The 12,203-nt window shown below is 42.3% G+C and overlaps 1 protein-coding gene across 3 annotated transcripts in view; it reads left to right on the top strand.

Annotated features, from left to right (window-relative positions):
- The window catches only part of SULT2B1 (sulfotransferase family 2B member 1), a 35,145-nt gene extending 25,397 nt beyond the window's left edge, over nucleotides 1-9,748 (top strand). For all 3 annotated transcript variants that reach the window (XM_060780363.2, XM_060780360.2, XM_060780364.2), the window contains exons 4-7: nucleotides 1,447-1,573; nucleotides 1,701-1,795; nucleotides 4,440-4,620; nucleotides 9,444-9,748. In XM_060780363.2, the coding sequence (XP_060636346.2) occupies nucleotides 1,447-1,573; nucleotides 1,701-1,795; nucleotides 4,440-4,620; nucleotides 9,444-9,559 (519 nt within the window). In that variant the 3' untranslated portion in view covers nucleotides 9,560-9,748. The remainder of the gene's footprint in view (nucleotides 1-1,446; nucleotides 1,574-1,700; nucleotides 1,796-4,439; nucleotides 4,621-9,443) is intronic.
- Nucleotides 9,749-12,203: the final 2,455 nt, after the last annotated feature.

A 12,203-nucleotide genomic window follows, 5' to 3' on the forward strand; every position in this document is an offset into this window, starting at 1 on the left:
ATATATAAACCCATTTTCCTAGTTCCAACAGACCTCACTACCTCTGAGGATGCTTGCCATAGATGCAGGCGAAACGTCAGGAGAGAATGCCTCTAGAACATGGACATATAGTCCGAAAAAACCTACAACAACGTAAGATAAGACTGTCCAACTCTGATTAAATCATTATTCTAACCTTCTTCAATGTAAATGTGCTTCGTATCCTTCCAATAATCATCATAGTTTATTTTAACTATACTTTCTTTTCTGCTCGTCCATTCCCTCTTTCCCATCTTTCCTTTCCCCCTAACTCCCCTTCCACCTCTTTTCCTCTCTTTTCTCACTTCATGGCAAATTTTTTTCAGAAGGAGTTTGCTTTTGACTTCCTCAGAGGTTGAGAGATCGTGACTTTAATAGTAGAGCAAGGATTTGACCTGTGGTCTTCAGAGTTATAGTCCAGTGCTCAAACCATTGCAGCTGTGTTATCTATGCAGTTCGGAAGATGATGGAAAGGGTCGTAGGGAGGGGAGAATGCAATTGAATAATCAGTTAATTGCAAAATCAGATAATCAGTTAGCCAGCCAAACAGGTTATAAATTGCTGAACCCAAAGACGTCAGACAGAAAACAGTAAATGTAGCAATGATCATAATAACAGTAATAGTAAAGAGACCATTCACCACAAACTAGAATGAAATCAATAAAAGGCAATTTTCAAGTAATTATAGAGTAGAATAGCACTTAAAATGTCTGAGGAAACGGAAAAGTCTTTCAATTTCCTCAGACTTTAAGATCGTCCGGGGAGGACTTTAAGATCGTCCAGGGAGGCCCTGCTCTTGATCCCGCCTGTGTTACAAATGCATTTGGTGGGGATGAGAGACAGGGCCTTCTCAGTGGTGGCCCCTTGGCTATGGAACGCCCTTCCTGGGGACATTGGATTGGCCTCCTCCCTCTTAACATTTCGGAAAAGAGTCAAGACTTGGTTGTTTGAGTAAGCGTTTAAAAATGCAAGGTAAAAGACATAGGAATTGGAACGACTGGAGGATGAGATGGGACAATGTTTTTTTATTAAGAGACGCAAATGATCTATTTTTTAATATTCTTGTTATGGTTTTATATTATATGTTAATGTTTTAAAATGTTTTATGGTGTTTTTGGGCACCGAATTGTTGCCATTGTAAACTGCCCTGAGTCGCTTGAGGACTGAGAAGAGCAGTATATAAATACAATAAGTAAGTAAGTAAATAAATAAAAAAATAAAAAGTCCTGATCTGGTTGCAAGTTGATGCTGGTCACATCTCCATGCTCCGTAAATGGGGTGCCACAACAGAGAAGTCCCTTCTCTTGCTTCCCATATGAGGATATGTGTAATGAGAAGGCCCTCCCCACCAAAGCTTAAGTATAGGGAGACTTGCTCCTCCAGGCATTCTCTGACATCGAGCCCCATTTTCCTTCTTTCTGTCCCTAGATCATCTACACAGTGAGGAACCCCAAAGATGTCCTGGTATCCCTCTATCATTTTGCCTCCATGTTTCGCCCCTATAAGGACCCTGGCACCTTGGACCAGTTCCTTGATGTCTTCCTAAAGGGAGATGGTAAGTAAATGCATCGGAAAATAAGTCATGTTCTTTGGGGCAGAATAAGTCATGTTCTTCTCCTTCCCCCCCTACAACATATCGTGTATGAATTTCTATTTTTTTTCTCTGCCTATTGTGGTTGCAGTGCCTTTTGGATCCTGGTTTGACCACATTAAAGGCTGGATGAACCTGAAGGACAAGGAAAACATCTTCTTCATCACATACGAGGAGCTGCAAGAGGTGGTTATTATGTTATTATGCTAGTTAACACAGCGTTTACGTTTTGCAAGGAGGGATATGTCCATTGGAAGCAGAATGTATCTATATTTCCTGGCACAAGCAATCTGAAGGTCATTAAAAATGTGGGAATTTTCTGACTATCCCTTTCTATGGCATGCAGGATGTGTCGTCGTTGCGGTTTCATATTTGTATTTCAGTCTGGCACATTTTTTTTGCCTCCAAGGTTCGAATGTGGTAAATATGAACTTCAAATACCTTTTGTCTCACTCTCTCTGTCTCTTTCTCTCTCTTCCAAATGGTCTAACTTGCTGTTTTCTAGCTCTGCTTATGAGTTAGACATTCCTTTCTCTCTTTCAAGCAAACATAATTACCGGTATATCAGTTTAAAGAGTTTTCTAGTAATTGACTATATGTACACAGGCACATCATTTTCTTCCTGCGCTTCTATTCAGAGCTTGGGAATGTTACCGAATAGATAACAATTGCCAGAATCCCCCAGCCAATATGGAAAGTATAGTCTTAACTTTGCCAAGCACAGCCATGGCGATGCCAGTACCTCTTTATTTCACATTTATTCATAGTGGCTAGACTCATTTTCAATGAAAACATTTACAATATCTAATTAGTTAGCTTCACCAAAAACTGATAATGGTGGATTTCAGTTGAGAGGAATGGTCTTGCCTAAATCAAAGTGGTGTGAGGAACAAAGGACCAGAATAGGGATCATAGAATCATAGAGTTGGAAGAGGCCTCTTGGGCCATCCAGTCCAACCCCCTGCCAGGAAGCAGAAAAATCGTGTTCAAAGCACCCCCAACAGATGACCATCCAGCCTCTGTTTAAAGCCTCCAAAGAAGGAGCCTCCACCACACTTCAGGGTAGAGAGTTCCACTGCTCTCACTGTCAGAAAGCTCTTCCTAATGTTCAGGTGGTACCAGCCTTGTAGCCAGGGGGTGGGGGGGCTTGAGTGGCTTCAGCCCCCCCCCCCAAATTCTCATGGTGGTCCGCGAGAAGGCCTTACTGATACATTATTTAAACTGTTATGTTTATTCATATCATGATCTGATCACTATGCTCAATATATCCCATATGCATGGGGGTATTGGGGTAACAGTACAAAATGTTTGCTAGGGTAGACCCTCTTTCACTCAGACTCAGCCCCCCCGAATCAAACTCAGATCCCTCCGAATCAAAATCCTGGCTACGGGCCTGGGTGGTACATATCTCATTTCCTGTAGTTGAAGCCATTGCTCCACATCCTAGTCTCCAGGGCAACAGAAAACAAGCTTGCTCCCTCCTCCCTATGACTTCCTCTCACATTTATACATACCCCTCATCATGTCTCCTCTCAGCCTTCTCTTCTGCAGGCTAAACATGCCCAGCTCTTTAAGCCGCTCCTCATAGGACTTGTTTAGACTCTTGATTATTCTAGTTGCCCTCCTCTGGACATATTTCAGCTTGTCAATATCTCTCAGATTAGGTCAGGCATAGGCAAACTTTGGCCCTCCGGGTGTTTTGGACTTCAACTCCTACAATTTCCTCCCTCCTGCTTTATTGCTTCCAGAATTGAAGACACTTAACAGCGACATTTCAAAGAGAAGAGGTTTTTTCCCCACAAAGAAGGGAGGAGGGATGGTGGATGGTGCCTAATGATTCAAGTGTGATGGCAAATATATTGAAAGAATGCAGAGTACCACAGATACATTTAACAGTGTGATGAAGGAAGGGAAATCATCTGTTTCATTTAAAAACCGAGTAAGACTGAGCAGAACACTTCCCTGCTTCAATGTGATGAAGTGGTAAGATACTGAGAAGGAATGCAAGGTGTTGAAAAATCTTTGTGACTGCTGAAGAAGGAGAATGGTGGGAAGGGAAAATGCTCACAAAGTTTGGACTATAAAAGGGCCGAGATGCATCTCAGCCTCGTGGCACAAATGTTTCTTTGCTGGTCACCCTCAGTTTTGCTCTGATCACAAATAAAGCTGTAGTTTGGATCTTCTGACTCCAGTGTCTAATAGGAAGTAATGATTCTAGGGACTCTCCAAGCCTCAGCAATCATGGAGTTGGTAGTTTGGTGAGGCAGCAGCACTCTTTGGCAGTTGATGTCAAACTGCTTTTTTTCTAAGGTACAGCTAACTGAAAACTCAAGGTTTACTTTAAATGGGAGTGAAAAGTGGTAATTTAAGGGAACAAAACAAATCCAACCAAGTTCTAAATTAGTTAAAGTGCCATGATGCTCTCATGAATATGGTTCCAATTTGGAAATTATAATTGTGGCAGAAAACCAAAGGAATGTTGGCAGGGAGGCTTTTAATGTGCCTGCGTCATCCGCAAACTACTATGGGTGAAGTACACAGTGTATCACAGACTACCATGATTTCAACAAAATTGCAAAATATTTTGTTAAGGAGAGAAAGACAGAGTAGCAAGCTACAGATTTTCATTTGATTGGGAATGCCATGTCTGCCTGGAACTACTGTGCCAAAAAGTGATCTGGGAATATGTGTTACTTTGGAAGAGCCATGTCTGCTAAACTAGATTTGAAGTGGTTTCTGTTTGAAGCATAAAGGTACCTAAGAGTATTCCCCTTAAGCTGTGTGCCCACTTACACATCCTCTCTGTCTCATCACCCTTATCTTCTTCCAGGACCTGCGGGGGAGCGTTGCCCGCATTTGCCAGTTCCTTGGCAAGGACTTAGACGATGCTGCCATCGACTCCGTAGTGGCAAATGCCTCCTTCGAGGCCATGAAAAGCAATAAGATGTCAAACTTCTCACTCTCGCCCCGCTTCCTCATGAACCAGAAGAAAAGCGCTTTCCTCCGCAAAGGTGAATGCGGAAAAGGGTTGGGAGGGAGGGAATCTTCTCTGGGTCTCAATGCGCAGCGGTTTGTGCCATCAATACTAGCATATTATTATTATTATTATTATTATTATTATTATTATTTACAGTATTTATACCCCGCTCTTCTCAGCCCTAAGGGAACTCAGAATGGCTTACAAAACACACATACGGCAAACATTCAATGCCAGTGATACAATTAACAAGGCCAGAAATAAGATATTTTATTTCTGGCACCTTGGAGGCTGTGCTCGACTCCAGCCATTGGGGGGGGGGGGGTGCTGTCGCTCCATCTTCCAACATTGATCGGAGGAAAGCATGTTGTCACGTTGCCAAGGCTCTGCCGGTACACAGGTAGAGATGACCACCCAACTCATGTCAAACTGTTTAATTAAATCAGCACTTACTTTTGAGCTGTTTTCTTAGTCCAAATGTAAAACATAAATTTATTTATTTATTTATTTACAGTTTTTATATTCCGCCCTTCTCACCCTGCAGGGGATTCAGGGCAAATAATAATGCACATATATATGGCAAACATTCAGTGTCATTAGACATACAACATATATAGACAGACACAGAGGCAATTTAATATTCCAGCTTTCCGGCTTCATGAGGGTATGCTCGATTCTGGCCACAGGGAAGCTGCCGCTTCACCGTCCACTTGTGACATTGAGTCCTTTGATGGAGTACTTCCTCATTCTTCTGCTGGAAGGTTTTATGTTGTCATAAATTAGTTAAATTAACCACCCTACATAAAGCGGTACCTAATTTTCCTATTTGACAGATGCAATTGTCTTTTCAGGCTGCATAGGCCAACAGCAAGCTAGACTATTAATGGCCTGGAGCTTACTCCAACCCGGGCTGTCTTCAAACTCATGACTTCTTTGTCAGTAGTGATTTATTGCAGCTAGCTACTAACTAGCTGTGCCACAGCCTCGTACTATAAAGATAATACTCAGCCCACAGAATATAAAACAAAGACTGATAGCAAATGCTGATGCATTTCAAGAGAACACCATAGTCAAAGGGTCCAGTCCAGTGGCCAGACACCGAGAGTTCAATGAGTAAAGTCCAAGGATTAAGAGTCTATACTAGTGGTTCTCAACCTTCCTAATGCTGCTACCCCTTAATACAGTTCCTCATTCTGTGGTGACCCCCAACCATAAAATTATTCTTGTTTCTACTTCATAACTGTAATTTCATGACTTTTATTAGTTGTAATGTAAATATCTGATATGCAGGATGTATTTTCATTCACTGGACCAAATTTGGCACAAATACCCAATATTCCAAAATTTGAATATTGGTGGGGTTGGAAGGGATTGATTTTGTCATTTGGGAGTTGCAGTTGCTGGGATTTATAGTTCACCCACAATCAAAGAGCATTCTGAACTCCACCAAAAATGGAATTGAACCAAACTTGGAACACAGAACTCCCATGACCAACAGAAAATACTGGAAGGGATTGGTGGGCATTGACCTTGAGTTTAGGAGTTGTAGTTCACCTACATCCAGAGACCACTGTGGACTAAAACAATGAAGGATCTAGACCAAATTTGGCAGGAATACTCCATATACAAAGATGGAGGTTGGGGAAAATAGACCTTGACATTTGGGAGTTGTAGTTACTGGGATTTTTAGTTCACCTACAATCAGGGGCGGCTCAACCCATTACGCAAAGTAACCATTTGCAGTAGAGTTGATTTTGTCCAGGGGCGCTCTTGAGGTGCTTTTGGGGGAAAATAGACCTTGACATATGCGAGTTGTAGTTACTGGGATGTATAGTTCACCTATAATCAAAGAGCATTCTGAACTCCACCAATGATGGAACTGAACTCCCAGTGATTGGTTGGGGGGTGGGGGTGGGGCGCCAAAATACTGTTTTCTTACAGTTGAAAATTACCTAGGGCCGTCTCTGCCTGCAATCAAAGAGCATTCTGAACCCCACCAACGATACAATTGGGCCAAACTTCCCACACAGAACCCCCATGACCAATGGAAAATATTGCATTTTCTGGTGGTCTTTGGTGACCCTTCTGACACCCCCTCTCGACCCCCCCCAGGGGTCCCGACCCCCAGGTTGAGAAATGCTGGTCTATACCATAGTCAAAAACCAGTCCAGAAAACCTATCCCTGGCATGCCTCCACCCTTAATTACTTTCACCTGTAAACTCTTACTTACAGATTACTCAGCCCTTTAGAACTAAGACTTCCATTATCGCCTTTAAGCGTGCCACCACCAACCACATACATGACAGATGTCCCTCAGGACGCCTTTATTATCTCCCTATTAAAAGCAGTACTTATTTTATCTACTCACATTTTTGCTTTTGCTAGGTGGCCAGGTGAGCTGGGGCTAATAGTGGGGCTCACCCTGACTTGGGCTCAAACCTTTTGATTGGCAGGATTTTTCTGCAGCACAGCAGTTTAGTCTGCTGTGCTAAGCTCGGCCTCTGCTGTGCTAAGCAAATCCTTCAGTTTGTCCTCATTTGCCAACGATTCATCCTCCGTCATCCCAGATTTCAGAGGCTTTAAAATATTCTGTTTGTCCTCTTCATTTCACTTCTCCTTTTGTCCTCAGTGTATGTCACTTGCTGCAAACTGACCCACTAAAATAGTTTATGTTCCATCGACTCAGCCAGAAGGAGAAGAGAGGAGTGGGGAGATTTATGCTCTTAGCAATAGGCTCTGGCAAGAACATGCATTGCTTTCTCTCCTTACTAGAGATAAATTGGTGTATTAATTGTTTATAACATCTGTGTCTTACGTTTCAAACAAATGATCCTCGGGGTGGCTTGCAATGCATGGTAATAATGCATGCACAGCCAGACTGAAATTCCATGAAATCCAACATTACAGCCAACCAAGCAATTGCTCTTAACAAAAAATCCAAGCTTATTTCCCTCAGCATCTGATAGCCAAAAACAATGTTCAATGTATTGTTGAAGGCTTTCATGGCCGGAATAACTGGGTTGTTGTGAATTTTCCAGGCAGTATGGCGATGTTCCAGAAGCATTCTCTCCTGACATTTCACCTACACCTATGGCAGGCAATTGAAACATTCACACCTATCTCAAACAGACAAGAGTTCTTTCTCCCACCCTGGAATTCCACAGATATATAAACCCTATTTTCCTGGTTTCCAACAGACTTCACAACCTCTGAGGATTCCTGCCATAGATGTGGGTGAAACATCAGGAAAAAATGCTTGTGGAACATGGCCATACGGCTGGAAAACTCACAAGAACCAAAAACATTGTTGCTATGTGCCTTCAGATCAACTTTGACTTATGACAATCCTAGCATACATTCCCTGACTTTGTGTCAATACACAAAACCCTCCAAATTCATGCTGGAGGACCCATAAAATGCCTAAATAGGACTTATTTCATCAGATGTGGATAAATGAAACTGCAAATACCAGCCCTATGGATATGGGGGTCATATTTTACAGTTAAAGTGCCAATTGCCCTTTTTGTATTGTATTATTATGTTGTAAGCTGCCACGAGTCCTCTGGGTAGAAGGGACAGGATATAAATAAACATTATTATTATTATTATTATTATTATTATTATTATTATTATTATTATTAGATACACAACAAGATTAGTACACAGCAAACAAGATCACTATGCAGACTTTTGTATTTGATCACACATCGGACACTTCCCAAGTGTCTAGGACTGTGCGATGTATTGGCGAATAATGTGTGCAGATCCGAGTAGAGTGGCATTTTGCATCTGACAGATGGTAATTTTGTAAGTGCTTATTGTTTTTAAGTGCAGGCCAAGGTCTTTAGGCACTACACCCAGTGTGCCGATCACCATTGGGACCACCTTGACTGGCTTGTGCCAGAGTCTTTGCAGTTCGATCTTTAAATCCTCATATTGTGTCAGCTTTTCCAGTTGTTTCTCTGCAATCCTGCTGTCACCTGGGATTGCAACATTGACAATCTATACTTTGTTTTTTAACACAATCGTGAGGTCAGGAGTATTGTGTTCCAAAACTCTGTCTGTCCGAATTCGGAAGTCCCAGAGTAGCTTGACATGTTCATTTTCTGTAACCTTTTCCGGCTTGTGATCCCACCAGTTCTTTGTAGCAGGCAGATGGTATTTGTGGCACAAGTTCCAATGAATCATCTGAGCAACGGTCTTGTGCCTCTGCTTGTAGTCTGTCTGCGTGATCTTCTTGCAGCAGCTGAGGACGTGATCTGTTGTTTCATCTGCTTCCTTGCAGAGTCTTCATTTGGAATCTGTCGTTGACTTTTCAATTCTGGCTTTGATGGCATTAGTTCTAATGGCTTGTTCTTGGGCTGCTACAATCAGGCTCTCCGTCTCCTTTTTCATTATTATTATTATTATTATTATTATTATTAGATACATAACAAGATTAGTACACAGCAAACAAGATCGCTATGCTGGCTTTGTATTTGATCACACATCGGACACTTCCCAAGTGTCTAGGACTGTGTAATGTATTGACGAATAATGTGTGCACATCTGAGAAGGGTGGCCTTTTGCATCTGACATATGGTAATTTTGTCAGCGCTGATTGTTTTTAAGTGCAGGCCAAGGTCTTTAGGCACTGCACCCAATGTGCCGATCACCACTGGGACCACCTTGACTGGCTTGTGCCAGAGTCTTTGCAGTTCGATCTTTAAATCCTATTATTATTATTATTATTATTATTATTATTATTATGCAATTTTTATTGCCAACATACTTATAATATGGCTATTAGTCATAAAAATTCCTCCACCACATTTGTCCCACATCTAATGGTCTATTACTTCTCTATTGATTTCCAGGGATCTCTGGAGACTGGAAGAACCATCTCACCCCTCTTCAGAGTGAATGTTTTGACCAGATCTATCAGGAGCGTTTGCAAGACTTAAGCATTACATTTCCCTGGGACAAAGAATGAAGCTGTCTTTCTCTGTACCGATTCCTTTCCTTTGTGATTAATGATTCATCGTGATACTAATTGTCTAGTAAAACACCTTGTAGATTAGAAGGAACATCTGGGCTGAGTGAGGAAGGAGTCAGCCTTGGGAGAAGAATGGGTTAGAATAGGCATAGGCAAACTTGGGCCGCCTGGGTGTTTTGGACTTCAACTCCCACCATTCCTAACAGCCTCAGGCCCCTTCCTCAGCTTATGCGGCTGAGGGGGAAAAGGAAAGGGCCTGAGGCTGTTAGGAATGGTGGGAGTTGAAGTCCAAAACATCCAGGCGGCCCAAGTTTGCCCATGCCTGGATCAGAAGAACTGGAGACCAGGGTTGGAATGGTGTGTTTAGTTCCAAAGGTGTCTAAACTATTGCTCTGAAGCCATAAAGGTCTCTGGGATTGGTTTGAAGGCACATGTTTCAGCAGCCTATATGTGGCCAGTATCTGGATAGAAGACTGCAGTCCTCTGTTTATCATCTGAAGTTCCATGGCAAGAAGAGAGATGAGGTGTAAATATAATAAACATTATTAAGAAAAACAAACTATTAAGTGGTTTTAAAAATATATATACAAGGGTTGAATGAAAAGTAATGCCTCCACCTTTGTTACTTGGGTTTGGATGGGAATATTTTAATAAATCAAACGCAGAAATAATCCTTAGAATATGCTCTTTAACTACCACTATTCATTTTTCCACATAATCACCAGACAATTGGATACATTTCTGCCAACAATGAATAAATTTTCTGAAGCTGTCACGGAAGAAGTCGACACTCTGTTTCCGCAATCCTTCGTGCACAGATCTTCCGAAAGCCAAGCAAAGCAATAATGTGACCCACATGTTCTTGTGAAATGCCGATTATGCTTGAAATTTCTCTCTGAGTGATACGGTGATCATCCTGAATCAATCTGTCAACCTTTTGCTTGTGAAACTCGGTGGTTGCTGTCACAGGACATCCAACTCTTTGTTTGTCACGCAAGTCAGATATTCCCATCTCAACATCTTTAAACTTACTCACCCAACAACGCACAGTACTCACATCAACACAATCACCTTAAACAGCTTGCATTCTCTGATGAATCTCCTTTGGGGTGGCACCTGCTGTCAAGAATGCAATGACTGCATGTTGCTTAAGTCGCATTAGCTGACTGTCTGTGCAGGGTTCCATACTTTGCACTTTAACAACACAACCATTCAATGCTAAGGCTTGCCGCCAAAATGGAACTGTAGGGGAGAGTCTACTGAACAAGCCAGTACCTGCTGCATACCAGTACTGCCATCTGTTGAGGAGTTACGAAGGTAGAGGCATTACTTTTCATTCAACCCTCGTAAATTGATATTGGAGTAACTCTCGGAACTATAGAGGAGAGTCTACTGAACAAGCCAGTACTTGCCGCATACCAGTACTGCCATCTGTTGAGGAGTTACGAAGGTGGAGGCATTACTTTTCATTCAACCCTCGTAAATTGATATTGGAGTAACTCTCGTTATTCCATTAGTGTTTGAAGCTAGCTCTTTCCGTGAACCTACAGTAGAGTCTCACTTATCTGACATAAACAGGCCAGCAGAACATCGGATAAACGAATATGTCGGATAATACGAAGTCTCCTATTACCCATCTGATGTGGTGGTAGACACCTAGAATACTAACAACAGGGATTCAAAGGTTAAGGCAAGGCAATGTCTCAGGGCTAGAGCGGCCCAGCAGGAAGTGCCCGGATGCAGAAAGAAGCATGGAAATCACAGAGGAAAGGAGGGAGGACGCTTCCGTTTTCAGACCTGCCTCTTTTCCACCTTTCCTCCCTCTTCCTCCTCTTTCTCTTGCATTTTCTCCTTATTGGGAATGGAGAGAGAGTTGGGGAGGGCTCCTTTAATTGAAGGAGAAATGCTGAAGGAAAAGAGGGGTGTCAGATAAGAGCGTTGGATAAGATGGAATGTCGGATAAGCGAAGGTCAGATAAGCGAGACTCTACTGTAGTTCCTGTTCCCACAGAAAGCAGTGAAAGCCAGTGGATGATAAACTGCTTTTTTCTCAATGCCAATACTGAACAACACTGGTATTTTTTTAAACAAAAAAGGGCATGTCAATTGGTTCTGCCCGACAGGAAAACAATTCCTATGGCACAGGAGGTGGGAGGACACAGGGCTTGTGAACCAAAGCTAATTTGGACTTCAATCTCCAAAACCCCAGGTAGAATTGCTTCTGGCATAGCCTCCAACTATTTCAATTTGGCAGCGACATTTCTGGTGAATCCATTGTTATCCCACTTTTTCAGTTGTTATTAAATTGTCCTGGTTGCTCTTTCCTCCTGTTATTTCGTCCACCTACGTCGGTTGCTGCAAACAGAGTTCCCAGTGCAAAACAACTCAAAAAAAGGAGAGGAGGGAGTCAAAGCTTGCTCTTCCCAATAGGTTCAGGCAAAAATACTCCTGCAGCTTCTCCCAGTTTCTGTGTTCTTTATCATTCGTATCTTTTGCCCTCTTGACCACACTCTGATATCAATGCATGCATACATCCTGATTTTTCACCCGATGGGGCAATGGGTTAAGCCAGTGGTTCCCAACCTTTTTTTGACCAAGGACCACTTCACCAGGGACCACTTTGAACAGGGAACACTCTCCAA

Source organism: Anolis sagrei, chromosome 6 (genome assembly GCF_037176765.1).
Source record: "Anolis sagrei isolate rAnoSag1 chromosome 6, rAnoSag1.mat, whole genome shotgun sequence".
Lineage (NCBI taxonomy): Eukaryota > Metazoa > Chordata > Lepidosauria > Squamata > Dactyloidae > Anolis > Anolis sagrei.